Below are 23035 nucleotides of genomic sequence, written 5' to 3'. Positions count from 1 at the left end.
GGAAGGTCAAATGACGGGTTTGACCAGTGGGAGAGTGCTTTGACCAGGCTAGAAGAGATGTTTTGGGCCTTTGGAAGGAGTGGGAGAGGGTTTGGGTCATATGGGGAGGGGCATAGAATAGCTTATTCTAATGGGTCTTTTGGGCCTTTCAAAGATGGGGTTTGTATGTATATATATATATATATATATATATGTATATATATATATATATATATATATCAAAACTAATATGTGCACCCTCGTAGAATAAGCTATTTTATGCCCCCCTCCCACCATAAGGCCCAAACCCTCTCCTACCCCCTTCCAAAGGCCCAAAACCCCTCTGATAGTCTGATCAAAGCTCTCTTCCGTCTAACCTTTCCCGGGCATGCATGTTTTTTTGTATTTTGTCCCTTTGCCACCCTTACAAAGGGCACCAAGGGGCCAAACTACAAAAATGCCCAGGCGTCGTCAGCGGTCATCCCTGGCGGCCGTCCGGTGTCTGCCATGTCATCTTTATACCCTCTCGGAAGGTGGCAGGAGTTTAGATTTACAAATTTTGAAAATGAAAAAATAGTTTTATAAATTACTTATTAAATAAAATAAAAAATAAAAAAATGAGAGAAGTTAGGGTTTCAGTGGGCTTTAGTTTCCTAGGCCTTCAAATCTTCAATCTACTCTATTAAAGTCTAATATAATTTCTCAGGTCCCTGTGGGTATAAATCTTCCACCGTCCCCGCCCTCGACTAAAATCGGGGCCCCGGTCCAAGTCCCCGCGGGGACAAATTATCCTCCTCTCTCGCTTGTAGGGGTGGACAAAAAGCTTGGACTCGTGAGCTCGTCTCAGGCTTCGACTCGAGCTCGTGAAGCTCGGCTCGGCTCGAAAACTAAACAAGCCAAGGCCAAGCTGTCACTATAGTTTGTTTGCAAATAGTCGAGCCCAGCTAGCTCGCAAGCTGCTTGGTAGGCTTGTTGACAGGGGCGGATCTACAGGGTACGCCAGTTATGCACTGGCATCCCTGTAATCTAGTGATATATAACTGTATATATGTATTTTAAAAAATAAAAAATAAAAATACACTTGCCAGTTTCCGGTCTCCAGGACGGAAGACGCGGAGGCGAGCGCGCGAGCGTCGAGCGATCGATCTGCCTGGGGCCCACTCGCCTGCTCTGCCAGAGTGCCAGTGCTTGCATAAAAACTCTGCGGCCTCCACCTCTATGGGCCCACGGCAGGCCGGCAGCACGGGTTCATGGCAGTGTGAGATTTGATTGCTATTTGTTCGATTGTTCTTCAGTTTTTCATAAAAATAATTTCTAGTCTAATTACCATTTGATAAGCTCTAATATCCTAAATCATCAGCACATTGGCGCTGCGAGGTCAAATATCAATATAGCATTTGAACTATATATATTATATTTATAGATGATTTCAACTTAATACATGAATTTAAACCTTAACATGATACTTAATACATATGTATTCAATCACATTGTCAATTTTACCAATTTGCTAAAATAAATATAGCGAGACGTATAGTAATTCTTTTACTGTGCACGGTGGCGTACCTACGTACCCTCAGCTCGGTGCATTGGACCTTGGGTAGATTAGTTATTTCTAACTAATTTATACCATATTAATTGCTATATTTATCAATAATTATATCATTTGTATGTATAAGACTCCCGATAATTTTTATTATGGGTCCGTCATTGATTGTGCATACCCTTAGCTGAAATCCTAGATTTGCCACTGCTTGTCGAGCTATGAAAAACTAATCTGGCCCATTAAAAAGTTGTCTGTCTATAAGATAGAGAAACCCTAACCTATTACGTGATCACCCAACAAAAACTCCTCTCCTCTTCCTAGCTTCTCACGATACCACATCGCAATCACACCGAGACCGAGACAGCGAGCATGACTACGACGAGAGGAGTTGCTGGCCACCGCGGCACCGCCTCCCTCCCCCGTGTGGCTGCGCCGACTCCGGCCTCCCCCTAGTGCCACTTGATCTCGACGCCCCCACGCCGCCGACATCTCTAACCAAGCTAGCTCGAGTTTTGAAACAAGCCAAGTCGAGCTATCCTTTTTGCTCGTTTTCTTTATCAAGCCGAGTCAAGCCAAGCATATCCTTGATCAAGCTTTCACGAGCCGAGCCAATACTCGCTTGGGAAATTGCCGTCCCTATTGCCAATGGAATCGGTACTGTGCCCCGCAAGTTGGCACGAACCCGCTTTTCATCCCTCAAAAACTTGTATAAATAGGTTATTTATTTTGGCTTTTGAAAGGAATAAGCGAAACGATGTAGTTACGAGTGAAAAATAATTTATAACAAAACTGATATATCTATATCTATACCTATTATAAAAGTAAGCAAGGTTTTCGTCGTTCGTCTAGGCCCACGCCGTAACCAAGTTATATTAAGTCTGCTTGTGCTCAACCAAAATTCACGAATCACTCCGGGTCTGTTCTGTTGCTCGCATCAGTCTAGCATGGCCCGTACTAGCCACCCAAGCTAACTCTAGCTTGGATAGGTGGATCAAAGAAAGTTGTTTGGTTGATGTCTCTGTTGAGCCTGTACGCCCTAAGATGTTACTTGGTTGGTTGCATGTATATATGTTGTACACAAGAGGTTTCGTTAGTTTGAATGCATGAGATACATATATAAAAAAATATACCCGAGAATTTGTTTGTTTGAAATAGTTTATAGTTAAAACATCACATATATTAATAGTTTTTTTTGTCATATCACATATATACATACAATGGTATGGAAGAAAATAAAAAAAAAACAAATCTCTCTCCTTCACTGAGGTCGGTGCCGCACCCATCTCCGGCAGGCCAATGACGGAGGCAGCAGCATGCCGCGCGGCGGTGGATCTGGCAAGACGACGAGGCGACGACGACGACGGCGGAGACAGCGACCATGGGTGAGACGACACGGCGGCGGATCTGGCGAGACGACGAGGCGACGGTGACAACGGTGGAGACGACGTGAAGACGGTGACCACGGGTGAGACGACACGGCGACGACGACCACGGTGGAGACGACAACGGTGGATCTAGTTGCTGCCCGTCCCTCCGTCGCGGCGGCGCGCTGCTCGTCCCTCCGGCGCAGCGACGCAAAGAGAGTCTCTCCGGTGCGGCGGCATGAAGAGAGTCCCTCAGGCGCGGCGGCGCTGCTCGTCCCTCGTTCACCCGCTGCACGACCGGGGCCAAGCTGAGGAGCGAAAATCGATTCGAGCTTCCCTCCTCATCCTGGTTGGACGATGCTTTTTGCACCCGCAGGTGCAGGGTCTGGCACATGATCAGAAAACCAAATATGCATCCCTCTGCATCCACCATACGAGCCAACCTAAAGTAGGCAACCAAACACGCCCTACCTGTGTAAGGTCCCTGGTTTGATCACCGTTTGTCTCTTCTTTTATTTCCTTTTTGCACGCAGCAGGTATGGATGCATTTGGTGGGAGACAGCCGATCTTTTCTAAAATATATTATCTAAATATAGTTATTAAAAAATTAAAATAATGTGTAATATGTCACTGTGTGTACAAATGTGCAATACAGTATAGTTATTAAAAAAATTACTATTTATACTAATGAAAGTTTAATTTCTTCTTTTTTTTAATTTATAGAGAGAATTTAGATATGTAACTTATGAAGTGATCGATATATTACATAGTAAGCTCTCTTATTGATATTTTTTATAACTTTTTAGATGGCATATGAAAACGAGAGAGCATACCCTCGACCTCAAGATATTAGAATGTATTTTCATTCAGTGACTAGCTGAAGTACATACGGTCGTATCTATATCGATCGATCAAGTTAATTTGCTAGCTACAAGAGTAAGTACTATACTATGTGTGGTGTATGCGTATGTATATACAATAAAAACGTCGATATGATCGATGGCGGCGGAAGGCTCGTGCGTTCGATCGTGTGTGCACCAACTAGACTGTGCCCCAGTAAAAGCATGCTTTTATCATTATTCTCCTAGCTGTAAAATGTAAATTAACTAATTAACTACGAGTGATAAATTCGAGAGAAGAAAGGGATTTGTGTATAACATTAGCGTATGAAATATAAGTAGCCACAATGAAATTTTAAACTTCTAATACCTTATTTTTGAGTGATTTTGAGGGTTTTCGTATTATAGTTTGTTTTTTAAGCTTAAAATCCGGCAAAACCATGTGTATAAAAATGTTAATTTCACCAACATATTATAATTATTTTCCTATTACTTAGGACATCCATTTCAAAATATAAAATTTCTAGATTGTTTATGATAGACTGAGAAGATATTAAAACATTCCCTTCTGGTCACTTTAGTGGTCAAGATTATGCATCGGAGATGTCTTCAACACCGAGACGCGTGTGGCAATCCATGGACCCAAGCCATTGTCGACCAAGCTCCACCCAGTTGTACTGACCATCGGTGATAAGATCTACGGCCTGGCGCGATACCCCTCCATCAAGGGGAGACTCGAATTCATGCCCTGGTTTGAGATGCTGGATATCTCCCGGGCACAATTCGTCAATGGCTTAAAATAAAAAAAAAATAGAGGAAGTCCTTACATGCTCTTTTTCTAAAGCAGCTTATCTTACACAATGATAGAAAGGAAGCAAACATTTTTATTTGGATTTTGGGCAGCCATCGGCAGCAACAAAGATAAATCGGCTAGACGTTCACGACTCCTCCACCTTGGGCCTCCTAGGTGGCTCGGCTATTTCAATTGCTATATTCCTACATTACTATGTGCTACATATATAATTTATAAGATATAACTATAAAATAATATCAATAAATAGCATTATAATCTTTTAATAATCCACACAATTCTTTTTTTAAGTGTTTTATCCATCTAATACTTTAGCACCATCACTTATTCCTTACCCATCCCAATGCACGGGTACTTTTTCTAGTATATATACATTCAACATTATTTTCACCATATATCCATATTTCTACAATATTTAATATATATTCATATATATATGCATAGCAAAGCATGAAAATAATTTAGTATAAAACATATTCATTGATACGTAGATAAATATAGGTATATCTTAGCGGTTAGTAATTAAATCACATTAAGAAGCACTTATAATTACTCTTTATAAATTTCAATCACGCATGCCATGAATGTGCAAACAAATATTACACTTCTGAAAAGAAATAACTGGAATTTTGATATTTCGGTCCTTTAAAAAACTTATTTTACAAATATACCCCTAAAAAAACCTATTGCACGAATGAGCCTTTTTAACTGCGTAACGTCATTGGCGTCATCCTCCAAATCATATTCACGTGACCGGAGGACGGTGCCAACAATATTGGCACTGTCCTATTCAACGACGGCACCAATGACGATGGTATGGTCAAAAGATCTATTCATGCAATAAGTTTTTTAGGAGGTTTATTTATAAAATAAGTTTTTAAAAAGGTCCAAAATGTCAAAATTACAACATTTTAGAAGTAAGACATAAAATAAAAATATATTTCGAATTTAAAAATATCTAAAATTTATCATAATCATTTAAGTGAATATAGTGTGAAGATTAATAGTTTCATTAAATTTAAATTATATGAATTTGAACGGGCAAATTTTAAATTCTTCCTTATGTATAGACACATATGATTGTCATTATATAAAATTATATTCTCTCATGGTAATCCTAATTTGGAATAAAAGCCAAGTAACTTTTCCTAAAGGATCTAAACTTATATAATTGAAAATCTTGAATTAAACTTTCTTTACAAACAAAACTATTGTAATTTGGATACAGGAATTTTCAATATGCAACATGTTTTTTTATTTATTGGTATTCTGAATGTAATAAAAAATATTAATGCATTCCATATTATACATTAACTCTTGGGTCAAAATACAAGACTAAACTTACCAGAGGGGGCACGAGTGGTAAGAAAAATCAATCAACCAAATCTTTTAGCAAAATAAAAGAACCTCAAAATTAATGGACTAACGTGTCGATATTAATCTTCCTTATACCGTCAATCCGATCGCACAAGAACTAGACACGACAACTTAATGATAGATCAATTTTATTATATCAACATGTGTTTACAAAATGCATACAAAGTACTTCTCTCAAACCCTAATTTTTCTCTTACAAAATTTTTATTCCTAGGGCTTCAACCCCTCATCTATTTCTATTAAAAACTCCATCACCAATGTTTTATTCCTAATAGGACCCAAACCCTCAATTTTGAATACCAAAATCGATTTACCAAATTAAATTATCTTCTTATAAATTCTGGTGTCCAAACCAAAACCGCATATATTACTACTTTAGTCGTCCGAGTACCATAGCATCAATGTAATATTCTTTCTTCGTTTTTTGTTTGAATTTCTCCACGCTTTCTTTGTGTTTACATATAAAATGTGAATCCCGTTATGATTACATTGTCACACGGTGTCCATCCATCATATGGCAACTTATGTCCAACCTCGTCACCCCACATCCTTGATCGTTACAGACCTTAGCTCCTTCGTAAACCTACTCCTGATCTCATTGTCGATCGATGTTGACCCTAAGTATTTAGAATGTAGTCCAACCTTGTTATATGACATCTTAACCGTGCTAGACCTCTGTTCCTTACTAGTCTCCTTACTAGTCTTGGTCATCACCAATGACCGAGATTAATAAACCAACCATTTTCAAGCATTCATCCCAAAATATTAATGATAACATTGATCTTACATTAACTGTCTTTAATAGAATTAAATTACCGTAAATGATGTCTTACCATGTGTGGGATTGAGCCATTAGATCCAGAGGCCATAGGCCATGGATGGTGCACAACAATTTATGTGTACTATTAAAGAAGTCCAAAATATAATAAGAAAATAGTTATCGAGCTCCATGTCAAAGCCACTGGTGCCGAGATTCAAGGTCTTAAGTATTGGAGGTGATTTTCTTTACACTCAACGTTCCAAGTTAAGCGCTCGAGTTGTTTTGGTACGACTTTAATCCAAGACTATTTCTCATGTATAATCGTAGAGAGGATGGATAGTAGTCCCACCACTACTCTTTTTTGAGTAAAGATGATGGATAGTAGTCCCACCACTACTCTTTTTTGAGTAAAGATGATGGATAGTAGTCCCACCACTACACTTTTTGAAGGAGTAAAGCTATATTCATTTGGAGGGTTGTCCAACTATCAGCCACATAAAACGGAGCACCGATTAGCGCATGATTAATTAAATATTATCTATAGAAAAATATATTAATATGATTTTAAAAACTTTCTATGGTATTTCTTTTGCAAAAAACACACGTTCCAGAAACATGCTCGCGGAAAATAAGTGGACAAAAGTTGAGAAAGTATTTAACAAATCAATGATTAAGATGAAGACACAAGATTACCCAGATTTAGGCTCTCGACTAGCAAGATAATACCGCACTCCTGCTTAGAGATTGTATTGAATTGTGGACAAATCAACTAAAAGATAGCCGATCTAAATATGACGTGTCTAGCCGTCTCCACATGAGAGATGCCCCTGTCCTACTCGATACCCCTACGACTGTATGTATAATACAGGTATAATATCCTTTCTATTCGATACCCTACGACTGTATGTATACATGTAGTATACAGATACCTCTAGTACATATATCCCACAAACAAACACAAGTATGGATAAATGATTAACATATTCTGAAAGTTATCTGAATTGGTATTTGGAAATTTTTGATAGATTTGAATTATATTTGCAGTTGTCGTTTTTAACACTTTCCAAATTTGAGTAAAATTTTGTAACAGAGACTTCTTCGAAAGTAAACTTTCTACTTAAAATAAAAAAAAATTAACTGAAAGTCAACTCATAATTGAAACTTTCAAATTAATTTTAGCCAGCATTTTTAACTTCCGTTTGCAACAATATCAGTTTGTTTCAGACCATTGGGGCATGCAAAGCAACATGACATATTGACGTGTATGACAGAATTCCTAGATTTCTTATGGAATCATTTCATCACATATACACCAGCATCCTCCTCTACCCCCTCTAGCATGGAAAATACAAGCAGCCAATCACTTAGTCACATACATGTTGCCAACATGGAGCAATTTCATTGACTGTTCTCACACAGCGTGATTCTTGCCACATTACCTGTACCTAGATGCAAAGAAAAGTCTCCAGGGTTGTCGGAAAAGTTTCACGAGGTCTCGGTGTAACCAAGTTGTTGATTACTCAGGAATACAACATCTGCATACTGATCCTTTGATCATTCAAAATTGTCCTCCATGAAATTTGATTAAATTACGTTACGCCCTTTTGGACATGGATGAATCTGCACAGATAAGTTCCTGGAATAAGAAATAGCATTGGCTTCACTCAGAAGTAGAACTAGAACCAAACAAGGATTTAGTTTATAGTTGGCTTGCCAAAATGCATGTATTTATATAGCCTTTGTTTTGAAATGATATGGTAATGTAACGATCCAATATACATTTTGATAATTAATCCAAAACCTCCAATTATATTATCTCGAAGTTTCAAAGTCCCTTTTGACCCAAAACCATGTAAAAATATAGTATGTTAATATTTTATTTGATGATCCAAAATGTAGGATGCCATTTTGAAATCAATGTGCAAAATTAACAAAGAACTAAATATAACATGCTATCACTAAGAGATTGTTTTTATCCATAAAGTTTGATATCAAAGTTGTTAAGATTTTTTTATAAAGTTGGTAAATTGCAACCAGGCTGCTGTGGAGGACTAATTTCACCACAGGGCCAATTGCACAATCAACAATACATAGCAAAATACTGTATACAAATACAAGTATCAACATGAAGTTGAAATATTTAATTAAAAATAATTCCAATATCGAAGCTTGTGTCAGTAGGAACTTCCTTCTTTTGGAAGTTATACTCAATAGTAACCAAGTCAGTCAGTCCGTGGATCAATTTCATATAGCTAGTAAATGAATATTGGTAAATGCTAGCAGCAACAACATAGTGTGAATATCGGAAAACAAAGAACAAAGAGTAGTAGGAACCTTTTCCTGGATGTTGTAAAAGAAGTTATCAGGGAAGTTAAGAAGCATATGATACAGTGGTTATGTCCATCATTACAGTCAATGCCTCTGAATCTACAAAGAGAGAGAGGGAGAGAGTTATCTATTATGACCAAGAGCACTACTAGCATAATTGAATCAAGTAGACAATCTTCAGAAAGAAAAAGAGGAAACAATTCAAGCAATAGGTCTTGATAAATTTAAGATAGTTACCCTTCAGATAGACGATACTGTCATTTTGTGCATTGGTTAAAAAACAAGCACTACCCAACTATGCTTGAACTTAATCAGCTTAAGACTAGCCTGGTTAGATTTGTCTGTGTACATAATAAAATAGTATGGTATTGAAGTATATAAACCGAGCCAAATCCCTCTTGCAGAATCTTTCAATTTTTTAAACCCTTTTCTATTTGAATAAATTCCCTACATGCCATCTAAAGTTGCTTCAATCCTAGCATGCCACTAGAAAAATCGTGTTTCCTTATACAGCAGTAAATATCGACTTACATCCCCTTGTGCACTACCATCGGAACCATTAGTTTCAGTCACATTAAGTGATTGAGAACTGTCATATTTCCTTGCTGTAGCAAATAAAGAGAAGAAACAAGCAACACAACTCAGGTGAGAGAGAGAGAGAGAGATCTATCTAAATTGCTAGCTGCTACTCAGTCTTCAAGCTTGCAATTGGAGTTTCAGACGTGCATAGATCAGCACAAAACTAGGTGAGCTTTTTACTTCGATTTGTTCAGTTGGTTTGAGGAAATATTGAGTAGAGCACCACATTTGAGAGTGGTTTTGTCAGTTCGGGTAAATGCAGTTTCACCACTGAGCGCACTGAGCATTTCTGATAGAAAATCAATTTGAGGGGTCAAACGGTATTTGATTGTGCTGATCTTTTGATAGCTTGGAAGGGGCTATCTTCTGATGATATAAGGGATTGAAGCAACTTTCTACGTATCTTCATTTCAACCACATTTGTGTGGTTTGCTTCTGTGGTTTGTGAGATATCAACCTCGGCCGTCATAAGGACTAGTCTTCGGGGCTCGATTGCAACGCATTTTCCGTTCGATCACTGGTTTAATGGGTAAGGCTTAACTTGTCAGGTAGTGTAGTCTTGAACAAGGTGGACATGGATAGGGGTGGATGAGACCCAAGTGTCAAGTGGACATTCCCTGGCATGTAGCCTGGGGGCATAGACTATTCACCTGTCCCAGGGGTTACTTGCCGTGAAAGTCTATGCCGGTCCTCTTTGTTTAGGGATATACTAGACGGTGGGTTTCGGCACGAATTCCGCCCGGGTGCCATGAGGCTCATGGTGACACGTGAGGAAGGAGTGTCTAGTGAGTAAAGTGATACAGCTTGAGCCAGAGAGTATGATCTATTTGAATAGTCACAACCTCGGTTATGGGCAGGCGGAGCAACAATCCAAAGTTAGAGAATCAGTTGAAAACTTGTAAAACTAGGGTAACACAAGTTCGCATTGGTGCACGGCTTGGAATGGCAAGATCGCGTTGGTGTGTGGCTTGTTGAGGCAAGATCACGTCGGTGTGTGACTTGAGTTTAACTTGTAGGAATAGAACTTGGTTTGTTAAATTGCTTGACAAACTCCTTTAAAATTTAACTACTTGTTTACTGCAAAATAGCCCTATATATGCTTCATTTGTACAATTGTACTCCCTTGCATTACTTCTGCATTTTGTTCCGGCGCGGTTTGCGGAGTACGAAAGTACTTAGCCTTGCTTCTTCCTCCCCCCAGTAGAGGAGTTCTTCAAAGTTGGTGGCTTTGGTTTCTTGCCTGTCATCAAGTGTCTGTGGTTGCCCGCGTGTTGGTCATCTACTTCTTGTCGTTTGTCTTTGTATGTAGGGCCTTTGGTCGCCCATGTAATTAAAAATCTATTTACGCTTCCGCTTGTAAACTATGTTAACTATCAACTCTGTGATGTGTACCTTGCCTCCTAGGACAAGGAATAATGCACTCACAAACGGAATATAGTGGTCTATTTTCCGGGCATGACATTAGTCCACTAGGTTGAGAGGTGATAGCGAATTTTGTAGAGGGTGGAAGCTGACTGATGGGGCTCATTGTCAGGTCGGTGGTGGTGGCAGTTTCACCACTCATCACCAGCATTAGCTTCTTTTAAAGGAGTGTAGATATTATAATCCTTGACACAAACTTTTTTTAAGGCATTAAGCCCTAATAGACCCTAGCTTAGGATTAATTCACTAACAGTAAATCAGTGATGCAAAAAAAATGAAAACCTGCACCCCCACATTATACAGAAAATGATGAATATAAAAACAACTTTAGCCTTAGAATCCTCTATTATGAGTAGAAGATTGGACATAAGAAAGCTCAGGCTAAAATGGTTGATCCTCTATTAACATCTGAAAGGCAGTCCAGCTTCTATTAATACGATTGGTAGTTTACTAGAAAAAGTAAATGATTTTAACCTATCTGATCAAGACCAAATGCATGGTATCTGAAACTTGCAAGCAGAAAAATACCCAAAAAGTTTCTGTTTATTCTAGGTACCAATTTGAGCGCATTATTAAAGACATAAAAGTAAATAACGGCTAAGTGGTACCTCAAGTATATTTCCCCTAGTAAGAGGCCCCATGCTTGCAGAGTCTGCATCATTATGTTTGATAATCCTGAGCTTTCCTTCCTGCAATTCATCATAAGCATCATAGATACCAATATTCATGCCATCTTCGATGTTAACCTAACTTGTTACTCACCTTAGTCCCATAAACAAGACCTGTGCCAGGGGAAGGATGGAAACAGGCAACATTGACTTCATCTTCAGCACTAGGGATAACTCTTACAAGCTCCATGTCTGAAACTCTATACACCTATGGTAGTGCGAAAAAGAATAGTATTAGCTCATAGCGTTTTATCCTGAAAGTGTTTGGCCATTCTAAACTGCATACAAATTGTAACCCCACAGTTTGGTCCCAATATGAACTTTTTTGACCGAATATAAATTATTTTTGACATTGGCTAATATATTTATTAATGTTTAGATTTGACTTCTAAAACAATGGTAATAGTACATTCATGTGACAAGTATTCTTTCACGATATTATAATTTTATCAAGTCCTGCAAGAAAAAAATTACAATACAAGCTAGTGGTCACAATTAAGCTTTGTTAACAAGAAGCAAGTATCATGGGAGCATCTGAGTCAGACTTACTAGATAATATTCAAGGTTAAGTTAATCATATATACCTCCAAGACAGTGTACACAGGAATCGTAGTGTCCCCATCCATGAAAATGCCCCTTAGAAGTGAGTTATGACGACGACCATATGCCAGTAGTATGTGCTCTGATGTAGGTGAAAACTGCAGCGAATGAAAAACATCATCACACAGACAAATTTCCTATCACGTCAATCCAAAATTAAATGATTAAAACAAAAGAATTATCTGCCAAAAATGTTAAGCGAACGTGTCCTCAGTGAAAACATGAGTTCGATACATGTTAATGGTCTCAGAATAGAAGTAATCTGCAGAAACTTGTCTCTGTCACCCATACAACCAAGTAAGCAACCACCTCAAAAATATTAATGGTCAGACATGAAGAAAATTGGGAAGAAAACAACCTGAATGGAAGTTAAGCAATGAGCCGCCCTTATTGCCCGGGACACAAGAACTGTACCAAACCTACAAGAAACCACAAAAGCAATAAATGCCTTCACTAGTCCATTTACAAATACTGACATACTGAACATACAAAAAATTGTCAAAATGTAGCATCGAGATAACGCACGTTTCCTCCTCAAGAGAATAAACCCGAAGCTCATATATAACTCGACGAGAGGGGAGAGGGTGGCGAGTTGGTGATGTTCCAGCCCCAGTAGAATCATAATGTACAGGTGATTGGCTTACATGATCACCAACTTCTGTTTGAGGCAGCAAGCACGCAACACAAGCCACCAAAAAACGCCCACAGGGTGAAAAATGGGTGCCCATTTCACTGCAGCAATTAATAAGTCCAGAATCTCAAATCTCAGCAGAAGTACAGAGTTCATCTATAAAAATATAAATACAACTCAACTGCGCCAAGACAAATGCACATTTGTGCATCAATTGTTTTATTCGTTACTGTCTAGTGGTTCAACAAACACATAGCTAATGCTTCCTACCACTAGCACAAGAAAATAACAATGCTTTCAGTTTAATAATTCAAACTATTAGTAAATAACAACAGGAATAGATTGAAAATTTGTGTTACACGATAAAGCAGACGAAAGACAAGGAATACCAACGCTTACCTGCAAAGAACAGCATGAGAGATTGTTAAGCAGCATGCCTCAGGCGCTAATGCAACACGAGGATTCTCAATTTTATGCTGCCATATTCTAAGTTTCACTGTACATGGTAATTCAGCACCATCACCAACAAACAGTGACGTAGCGAATTCTGATGCAACGCCTAATGATACAACATTAACCTGATCTTCACCATTTTGAGTACCTTGATGTGAGCTCGCATCTCCACCAGGTACAGAGGCTAGTAGATGACGGTGTAAGGAATAATGTTGACTTAGCCCTCTCGAACTGTCTGATAATTCACTGATCAAACTGCCACCGATAGGTAAGTCTCCTATGACCTCATTGCTAGGAAGCGCTGGACGTGATCCTGTATGGTTTTGTGCCATCAACCAACTTTGGAGAAAGGGCAACTCTGAGCTATGTGCACCACCACTGGAATTATTGTGGTGATTTCCGGCCTCTACATCTCTGAGGAACATTAGAGCATCTAGTGTATTAGACGTGGTGAACAAATCCATTGTACTTGGGACATCAGCTGTTGAATGCACAGGCACTTCTCGATTTGGCATATTGCTGCTCAGGTCAGAAATTTGTGTAATATCCCTAGCATTGTACCTTTGAAGATCGATAGCAGCACTACTGTTGCGAAATGTTGAGCTATTCTGCCCACTGAGAGTATGCATTTCAGTTCTAGTTGATAAAGATGTTGAAGCTGCATCGTCATTGTTATTCACCCCAGGTTCTCCAGGGCATACATCCATAGGTGTAACCATATGGTCTGCCTGCAGAGTTTCAGAATCTGATGGCAGCTGTACATTGGATGAACCACTAGCTCGAAACAGACATATGCTTCCATCATCTCTGACATATGCAGGACAAATCAAGCAAGCTGATGAAAACCTAGACTCAGAAGTTGGACAACATGCGGAGTTCATCATTGCAAAAAAGAAAGGTGAGGGAGAGTTTGAATAGCCAGAAGATGTTGCATGGGTCAGTTCTGAATCAGCGGAATCAAGATTGTTAACCTGCCAGTGAACCTCGGGATGAGATTAAACATTACAATAGGAGAACACATAGAGAAAATTAGTACTACCTCCGTCCTAAAATAAGTTCAGTTTTCAGTTTCTAGATCCAATGTTTTGACTCTTCATCTTATTTTAATTTCTTTTGTGATTAATATTTTTATTGTTACTAGATAATAAAACATGAATAGTACTTTATGCATGACTATTTTTTTAAAGTTTTTGTACAAATTTTTTCAAATTAGACGAATGGTCAAATATTGGACACAGAAATCGAAAAATAAAGTTATTATGGGACAGAGGTAGTAAAATTAAAGAAAGCATCAATTTAAAGGGACAAATTCTACCTCTGCAGTCAGTAGATATGGAGCCCCATGAGGATGAAATTGAACAGCTCTCAGTGAACGGCGAGTTCTTAATACCATTGAAGGGTTAGATGCTTCATCTCGTTTATTGTAGTCCCATATGAACAGCTGAAATGTATTTTCAAAATTTAAACTCTAACAGTTACTAATGAAGTACAGAACAGCATGATCCATAGTAATTTTATTTCTTTAAAATTCTCACTTTGTGGCCTGAAGCAACCGCCAGAAGCTCCCCGTTTGCATGAAATGCAATCGACGCGATTGGTTTATCTGCCAGTACATGTAAAAAAAAACATTATAACTATTACTCCAGAAATGCTCGTGAATAGTAAAATATAATAATGAGTCCATTAAGAGAGATTTACAGAAGAAGTGTGATTCAATGCAACGGGAGGTTTTAGTGTCCCAGAGAAGAACTTCATGATCCAAACTTCCACTAGCAACGATATCAGGATCTAATGGATGGTATCTAACCTACATTAGCACAATAAGTTCTTACGTCAATTGTCAAGTAATAAAAACGTGAAAGAAAATTCAACACTCTTTTTTATACATATTTATAATGATTTTTTGAATTAATAGTTTGTACATGGGAGGGGGTGGGGATATGCAAAATGGACACATAGATGGCAAATCAATGTTATTTAACCATGTGATCATTCAGGAAACATTAAAAACCAAACTGGTGTTAGGGTTAATTCTTTTAGAAGTTCTTAAAGGGTTAATTCTTTTAGAAGCTCTTAAAGGACATCTCAGAAAATGAAGTACAATAGGAAAAATTATGCTAGTGTTAACAGACATACCACCCAAGGAGTGCGCCGATGTCCAATCAACACTTTCAAGCATTTCCCAGTTTGGCAATCGATTATTTTAACAGTATGGTCACCACTGGAGAAAAGTGCAGTTAGTCTTTCTTTTTTTAATTCAGAATAAATATTTGGTTTATCGTTTAGCTTACTGTGTTGATGCAAGTGTTCTCCCATCCAGACTGAATGCAGCTGCAATGGTTGACCTTGGAGCAGGCAGGAGAGGGCAATACTTGGCAGACCACCGATGCAAGGATTGTGATTCAGCCCTGTCAAAAGGTAAGGTTTAGCATTTCTTCCCCAATCAGACAGTAGTAGTAGTTCAAGTTCAGCTTTAATAATCATCAAGTATTCATCATGATTAAAAGAAATCTCCCTTACCAAGAAAAAAGATCATGTCTAGCATCTGCAACCCAAAATGATAACTCAACTGAACCAGTAGAACATTCTGGAGATCCAGACCAAAGCTTTTTAGCTTGGTGTTTTGACTGAGGAGAGATCTCCCGTTGAGCTAATAGATAAAAAATATTTCTGACAATAATAAAGGAATAAAAGTCACACTCAAGACTCACCGAAAATGAATAGACAATAATAATACATTAGATCTATTACCTTTTCCCCAGTCCTCTTGGTGAGGATGATTGATATCTAGAAATTGATTCTGGGGTTGAAGCATTTTTTGAGTCTTCCATCCAACTTTCAGTCACGTCAAGCATTAAAATTTTGCTGCCTATAGTAATTTAACAAAATGAATTAAAAAATAGAAACAAGTGTAATCTGTAATTTTTTAACGTTATTGCATATAACATAAAGTGAATTTGAAGTTATACATTGGTAAAAACACCTGATACAGTTGGGTTGAACCATACATTGAATTTCCATGTTTATACTGGAAGCGTGCTTACAAAAGCATATGAACATTTCAAACTTCAATCAGAAGGCGTTAAATATTGTTTCTGATATGAGAACATATTTTAAGGACTTGAGTAAATTTCAAGGGATTAAAAGGCATTTAGCAATTGAATTCATTTGGTATTGTGGTGGCTTTTCAAAAGTACTTAAGTTTGTATATAGCAGTTAGTTGGAAGGACAGTTTTAGATCAATAACATTAAATTGGTTATACTTGATAAATACTTTGTGAATGATTTGTACACATAGAATATAACTCCATAGTCTCAGATCTATAATCCCCCCCCCCCAAAAAAAAAAAAATCCATTGGTGATCATTGCATTCCAATACATTCAACACTAATGCAGCATCCCACATAAAAATTATCAACATTGAAGAGATACATATATTATATCCACATCTACTATAAGATTGTGATATACACTATATAGTGATTCTTATCAGGAACAATTACATATTTGCCACTATCACATGTTCCAATTGTCAGATTGCCACTGAAAAAGTGCTAATTGCTTAAGTTGCTACTGGAATTGATCACAGGAAAAATGCCACTGCCACCCAAGTCTGTTTCGTCAAGTGTTAACATGACCTTTGTGCCTTAAGAAATGTCAAAATTACCCTTCTATATTGTCTAATGTCTTTGTCCTGGACAGAGCAAACCAATCAATGGGGTAGGGGTCTTGCCAGCTGAGCACGTACGGAGAGGAGGTCGATGGCTCGCTGCGCACACCTTATAAGCTAATTAAGCGGGTAACCGGCCGGCCCACTTACACCCCTAGAAGAGGGCTGGCTGCATGTGCATGGGGAGGAACTCGCCAGAGGTTGGGAGCCAGCAGAGGATGCACATCAAGGAGTGGCATGGGGAAGCTCGGTGGCTGGGAGCTGAGGAAGGGCAGTGGCATGTTGCCAACAAGGAGTGCCAAATTGGCAAATACATCAAACCCTAGTGGCATATATGCAACTGGCCCTTCTTATTATTGGTTATACACTGCTGAAGGGGAGACAATGAGTGAACATCTGAAAAAATTTAGGCAGGCATAACACATGAAGTCATGAACTCCATCATTGTGCATGACATAGCTCCATTATATATAGGAAAATATCTCCATCGTATATATATTGGTCTGTACATATGATATTTGAAAGTGGAGAATCATTACCCAACAACTCTAATGAAATTGCAATACTGATGGGGGAAATGGGAAACCTATTGCAATCTAAATAGAACTCTACAGCAGGTCATAATGGTAATGCTATGCCTATTAAGCAGCATGCACAAGAAGGAATGACCTAACCCTGGAACATATGGATTTTCGATTGAACAAAGAACCTCCAAACTTACAGGAAAAAAAAATGGCACCCAAGCAGATGTAGGATTTTCGCCACTGGAATGGCACCGGTCATATTATGCCCTCGACGAGAAACCCTACCACCAAACATGCGCATTCATTCCCCCTAACTACACAATTTACATGTTGTCTTCTCATCGATCTCAAATTATTGGAAGAAAATATGTCACTAGGATGGTTCATGTTCATTCGTGCATCGGACGCCAATGGTCACGGTGCCATTTTAGAGACAGGCCAATATTGACGGCAGAAACTGACAAATCCAAATCCGAAACTGAGTCGCGCAATCGATTGGACGCAGAATCAGAAGGATGAGGCACGAATTCCCCAGCTAACAAAAAACAAATTGCAGAGGATTGAACCATACGTGGGAAGCCTGGAGGTGGGGGTCGAGCCACCGAGGTCAAGCCAGCACCGGCTGGTCCTCACCCGCGCGTCCCGCGAGCCCCGCGAGCTGCGGGGCTGGCCGGCCGGCGGCGACGGGGGGCGCGGATGCCGGCGGCGTAGCGATGGGCGTGGCGGCGGCGGCGGCGGCGACGACGAGGGGGCAAGAGAAATGGCCGGATTGGTGGACGGCGGCTGTTATTTAGTGATTGGGCCGTTAATAAGGCTATTTTTGGTAACTGTTTGCTGATGTGTTGCATTTCCTTCTGTTTTATTGTATCCTAAAAACAATAATCCATTCCTACCTCTGGTCTTTTTCTTTAGAGAAGAGTAATTATCTGGTCTATACATCTAACTGAATATTGGTAACTTTTTACGTTTAGAAACTTAGACTCTAAAACAATCCAATCTAAAATTCGCTCCATTGAAAATTTCCTCCCTCTAGTCATACAAATACATGCCCTCGTGCACACGCACACTTATCTTTGCAAGACCTTAGGTGTTGAAGTTGTATAAAAAATAATTTCTATGAAAATCTCAAATCCTAGCTCAGAAAAGATATGCACGTGAGCTTTTTATAACACATTGTTTATTCTATAGGATACATATCTTGTTATAAGGAAGAGTGATATTCTAGTCATTTGAGCAATGGTATGAGAAGGAGCTATAGAACTACACGTGCTCACTCGCTCTTCTAGCGTAGTCGAGCTCAGGTGGTGCGTGACATTCAATGCATGTCAATTTGTAGAGATAATTCATCTTGCTTGGTCACTTAACCAAATGTACATGTTTATGATGATATCTTGTTGTTTTCGTTTTATTAGGTCACTCGGGATTTTTCCGTCTTAATGAGGAATAGATCACAACAATTTCTCCTTAGGTAAAGGCTACTGGTGGCTAGGCTTGTGGAATTTAGCACACTTCTATGGTCCTAGCTTCTATGGTCCTAGGTTAGCATAGCAGCGCAAAAATTCAATTTATGTTTTTATTAAAATTAGACATATCATTTATATTTTAGAGTATATCCTTATACCGATGAGTATTACAAATACACCTTGTTATTAGTCTTGACTGACAGGATATCAGCTGATATCCCCCTAAGTCTCAATTGTTACCAACCACAACTAGTACTGCCCTAGATCAACTGATACTGGTGCATGATACTGGTGCAGTATCAGATTTAGTACCAATAAAATATTATGTTTGATCCAAATCATCCCGTTAGGAAATACGACACTATACAATAGCAACCCCACCTTTTTATCCACGGTTACATATCTACATGTGTAAATAGCTAACTAGTGCTGCAAGCCGTAAACATGAATGCTAGCTGCATAACTACTACTGTTCCTGTGACCAAACAGGACGCAGTTGCGATGTCCAGTAAAAGACGGCTCAAACAAAAGAGGACAAAATGTTGTTGTGTAGAGGATCCGACAAGTGTTCAACAAGGTTCTGAATAGGGCCCTTGCCAGTTACAGCTGCCTGAATGTAGAAGCCGAGCCAAGCAACCATTGCCAGGCGACCGTTCTTGATCTCCTTCACCTTGAGATCTTCGAACGCGGCTGGATCTTTGGAGAGCCCCAAGGGATCGAAAAGCGCTCCTCCTGGGTAGTTTATGTCGCCTGGAAGATATATTCCCAAGGGTTCTAGAGCCTCAATTCCGCAGTACCTTGCATATTCCGGACCAACCTAACAAATCATGGGGTGAAAGCGTTATCAAATGTGGCAGTGAATCATTTGAAACAAGAACTAACAAGACAATGATGTAACAACAGAATAATCCTATAATGTTGAGGTCAATGTTGACAATTCCAAAGCGTGTGAAGAAGTACACGAGGAAGAGAAGTAGAAAGTACATAATGAGAAGGAATAAAATAACAATTTTTATTACCATCAGAAGGGCCTGACAGATAGCAATGACAATGACACCCTGACCACCAGCAATTCGAAAACCAGGAATCCCAAGGTAATCAAGGGTATCACCCTGTAAAATTAACTCATTAGTGAAACGCAACAAATTAACACAACTAAGAAATAATCAATTCGCTTCTCCAGCATGCCGTTTTTGCTGGGAGAGCATGCAAATATTTTCGATGGCAACAACAGTTCGAAATCTATTTTTCTTATCTCATAGCAGCAAAGCAAGCAGAACTGTATCTCACAAAGGCCCAAACTAGAAATTCCGTAAAAATCCAAAAGGTTCACATGCATGGCAAATGAAAACAAGCTGTAGGATGTACACCTATATTGCTAGTATATGGAAGGGGTCCAACCTTTAAGGATGGGTTATTACTTATTAGACATGCAAATGATTTTTACTTTCACTAGACAGTCAATAGTGTGCTAAATGAACTGAGGCATGGATATTTGTAATATATGGATAGCATAACACTGATACTTACCTGAAGTTTTGCATAACCAACTTTCCACCAGACAGGCTCAACAAAATGCACTACCCCAAAAAGATCTAACAGCTCAGGAATAACAACACCGAGGGCTGCAAGCATGGCCCACCGACAATGCAAGATCTCAAAGCTGCAGGCAAGACTCATTCATGAAAATAAGGAGTTGAAATTATGTAGAGAGATACAAGCTGGAGTACAACAAGAGAAGTTCACATCACAATGTAACAAGAAACTTTGGGTTTTCAGAAGCAACCGCAAACAACATTACAAAAATACTTGATTAAGTTAACTCACTGTTACAATTTAGATGACACAATATCGCTATTGTCAATATCCAATTAACCAAAAATTCTAAAATATCATATACAAGGAGGGTCAGTGAGATTAACCCTGAAATAGAGACATGGCCATCAGCAAAGGAAATGTTTATACTATCATAAGCTATATATATGCACTGGAGCAGTTTAAACCTGAAAAAGAGACATGGACATAAAACAGAATTTTATCAATTATTGAGCATATGCATTTTGTGCACATTCAACAGTATGGATCCTTTTTCTTCCCTTTTGTGTAAACGCTTTTATTCCTCTTAATACAATGATGCGGAAATCTTTTGCATGTTCGATAGAAAAAACAATCTTGCTCTTTGTACACGTAAAGCTATGTTACATAGAGAAAGAACAATGAACAAGAGGGCATAACGATTTATTACCATTTAACATTTGAGTACATGGAACTACTATTTAGCTAGAGCAAACAAACTAGTTAATCGCAATGTGCAAAATTGCCATCAGATACCAACAAGGACTATTTTACTTGTTGGAAGGAAACATACAGACACGTAATAGAACAGAAAGAACAGTGAACACTTGATTCCTAGCCTTTAGAAATGAGTAGTGCAATGTAGAGCAGACAAACTAACTGGATATATAATCGCAATTCGAAAGCTTCCATCAGAGCCCAAATTAGCTAGTACTACTGTACTACTGGATTGGAAAGTAGAAACGTGGAAATGTAAATGGATGAGAAAAGGGCAGAGTGATAACGTACTTAAAGTAGTATGCGAAAGCAACGGGATCCCTGCCCAGACCTGCTATGTCGAACCCGTAATCGCCAGGGTAGTCTCCGGCGAGATGCGCCGGGTACTCGTACGGCACGGGGCCCAGCCACCGCGGCCGATCTTCGCCGTACCAAGAGCTTCAGGAAACATGTGAACTTTTCAGTAGGGTTGCTCGAGCAAATACGGCTAGTAATCTCTTCAAACAGGGTGCGTTTGCTTGCAAGGTTTGGGTGACTGTACTACCTGGCGGCGCGGGCCTGGCGCGCGGCCGCGCGGAGGGCGTCGGACTCGGCGGCGGCCGCGGCCTTCCGGTCCTCGAGGCGGCGGCGGAGGCGGGCGCCGAGGGGGCTGTTGGCGATGGCCTTGACGGCGGTGAAGGGCACGGCGGAGAACACCAGCACCCCCGCCAGCTCTTGCCACGACGCCCGCACCGGCGCGAGGCCGCGCCGCCGCCGCCGCCGGGACCGGGAGAGCGGCCCGGCGGGCGGCGCGGGTGAGAGAGCGCGCGGGAGGAGGACGAGGGAAGGAGGCATGGCGCTGCGAGCGGCGGCGCGGAGGGCGGGACCCACCTGTCGGCGTCGAAAAGGTATAGTGGTAAATATTTTCTGAAGCGTACACGTGGCGCGATGGTGATCACGGAGGCACTGGCTGCTGGGATCGAATTCTTTTTAATTTTAAACATTCTTAATAAATATTTTTTATTACTCTCTCCTTTTTTTACGATTAATCCGTTCGTCTTATTCAAAATTTAAATCTAAATATGTAAAATTATAAAGCATACCTAAAGTCCTATAATAATAAATTATATTATAATAAAATAATTATATAAATTTCCAGCCAGCCCGATAGAAGAAAAAAATTTCGATAGGTAGCAACGTACTCTATCACCCGGCAGGTAGCAACGTACTCTATCACCCGGCTAATGGATTGTTCTAGCAAAAATTTTTGGGTTGAGGATCATTGTTTGACCGGATGTAAAGACTACTTTGGTAATTAATTAAAAAACTAATTACATAGGGTGTTAGTAGACCACGAGACGACTTTCGTAAGCCTAACTAATATGTCATTAGCGAGTTATTGTATCGGTTATGGCTAATCATGAATTAATTAGGCTCAAAAGCTTTATCTCACAAATTGCTTATAAACTGTGCAATTAGTTATTTTTAACTATATTTAATGCTCTGTACATGTGTCCAAACATTTAATCTAATGAGTGGTGAAAATTTTAGAAACTAAGCAGGGCCTAAGATAATGCGGCAGGCTCCACCACTCATTTATATAGCTAAATGATACATTATATTTTTGGAGAGATATTGTATGTTATAAGTCATTTTAAGTTTGTCCTAACTAAAATATTTTTAAATTTGAACAAGTTTATATAAAAATATAGCATCCATAATAGTAAGTTTAGTTTTATTGAATGCGAC

At 39.2% G+C, this 23035-nt stretch overlaps 2 protein-coding genes across 3 annotated transcripts; both read right to left on the bottom strand.

The window, feature by feature from the left end:
* Nucleotides 1–7844: 7844 nt before the first annotated feature.
* Nucleotides 7845–18365, bottom strand: LOC102702593. Of its 2 annotated transcripts, none has more exons than XM_006660446.3 (16): nt 18124–18365; nt 16109–16226; nt 15878–16027; nt 15649–15765; nt 15494–15578; nt 15056–15164; nt 14893–14960; nt 14673–14798; nt 13304–14328; nt 12799–13005; nt 12632–12692; nt 12258–12371; nt 11768–11881; nt 11614–11694; nt 9011–9103; nt 7845–8312 (listed from the first exon to the last, which is right to left on the bottom strand). In XM_006660446.3, the coding sequence occupies exons 2-15, from the start codon at nt 16210–16212 to the stop codon at nt 9089–9091; spliced, it is 2376 nt and encodes a 791-aa protein (XP_006660509.1). In that variant the 5' UTR covers nt 16213–16226; nt 18124–18365; the 3' UTR covers nt 7845–8312; nt 9011–9088. The 2 variants fall into 2 exon arrangements, with proteins under 2 accessions (XP_006660509.1, XP_006660508.1); XM_006660445.3 differs by having other exon boundaries at nt 7845–8296.
* A 1082-nt stretch (nt 18366–19447) lies between these two features.
* On the bottom strand, nt 19448–22141 carry LOC102702313 (chlorophyll a-b binding protein 7, chloroplastic). The gene is made up of 5 exons (XM_006660444.3): nt 21852–22141; nt 21599–21745; nt 20546–20678; nt 20035–20127; nt 19448–19832 (listed from the first exon to the last, which is right to left on the bottom strand). The coding sequence occupies exons 1-5, from the start codon at nt 22139–22141 to the stop codon at nt 19536–19538; spliced, it is 960 nt and encodes a 319-aa protein (XP_006660507.2). The 3' UTR covers nt 19448–19535.
* Nucleotides 22142–23035: the final 894 nt, after the last annotated feature.

The sequence above is a fragment of the Oryza brachyantha genome, chromosome 9, assembly GCF_000231095.2.
Source record: "Oryza brachyantha chromosome 9, ObraRS2, whole genome shotgun sequence".
Lineage (NCBI taxonomy): Eukaryota > Viridiplantae > Streptophyta > Magnoliopsida > Poales > Poaceae > Oryza > Oryza brachyantha.
Note: the sequence above shows the minus strand (reverse complement) of the source record. Positions and strands in the feature narration are given on the sequence as shown.

Coding starts and splice junctions, on each gene's coding strand:
- LOC102702593 (XM_006660446.3), bottom strand. CDS start 16,212: ATGCTTGACGTGACTGAAAGTTGGATGGAAGACTCAAAAAATGCTTCA. Junction 13,006..13,303: donor TCTCATGCTGTTCTTTGCAG/GTAAGCGTTGGT, acceptor TAATTGCTGCAG/TGAAATGGGCACCCATTTTT. Junction 12,693..12,798: donor TATTCTCTTGAGGAGGAAAC/GTGCGTTATCTC, acceptor GGTTTCTTGTAG/GTTTGGTACAGTTCTTGTGT.
- LOC102702313 (XM_006660444.3), bottom strand. CDS start 22,141: ATGCCTCCTTCCCTCGTCCTCCTCCCGCGCGCTCTCTCACCCGCGCCG. Junction 20,679..21,598: donor GCTTTCGCATACTACTTTAA/GTACGTTATCAC, acceptor TCTTGCCTGCAG/CTTTGAGATCTTGCATTGTC. Junction 19,833..20,034: donor TCTGTCAGGCCCTTCTGATG/GTAATAAAAATT, acceptor ATGATTTGTTAG/GTTGGTCCGGAATATGCAAG.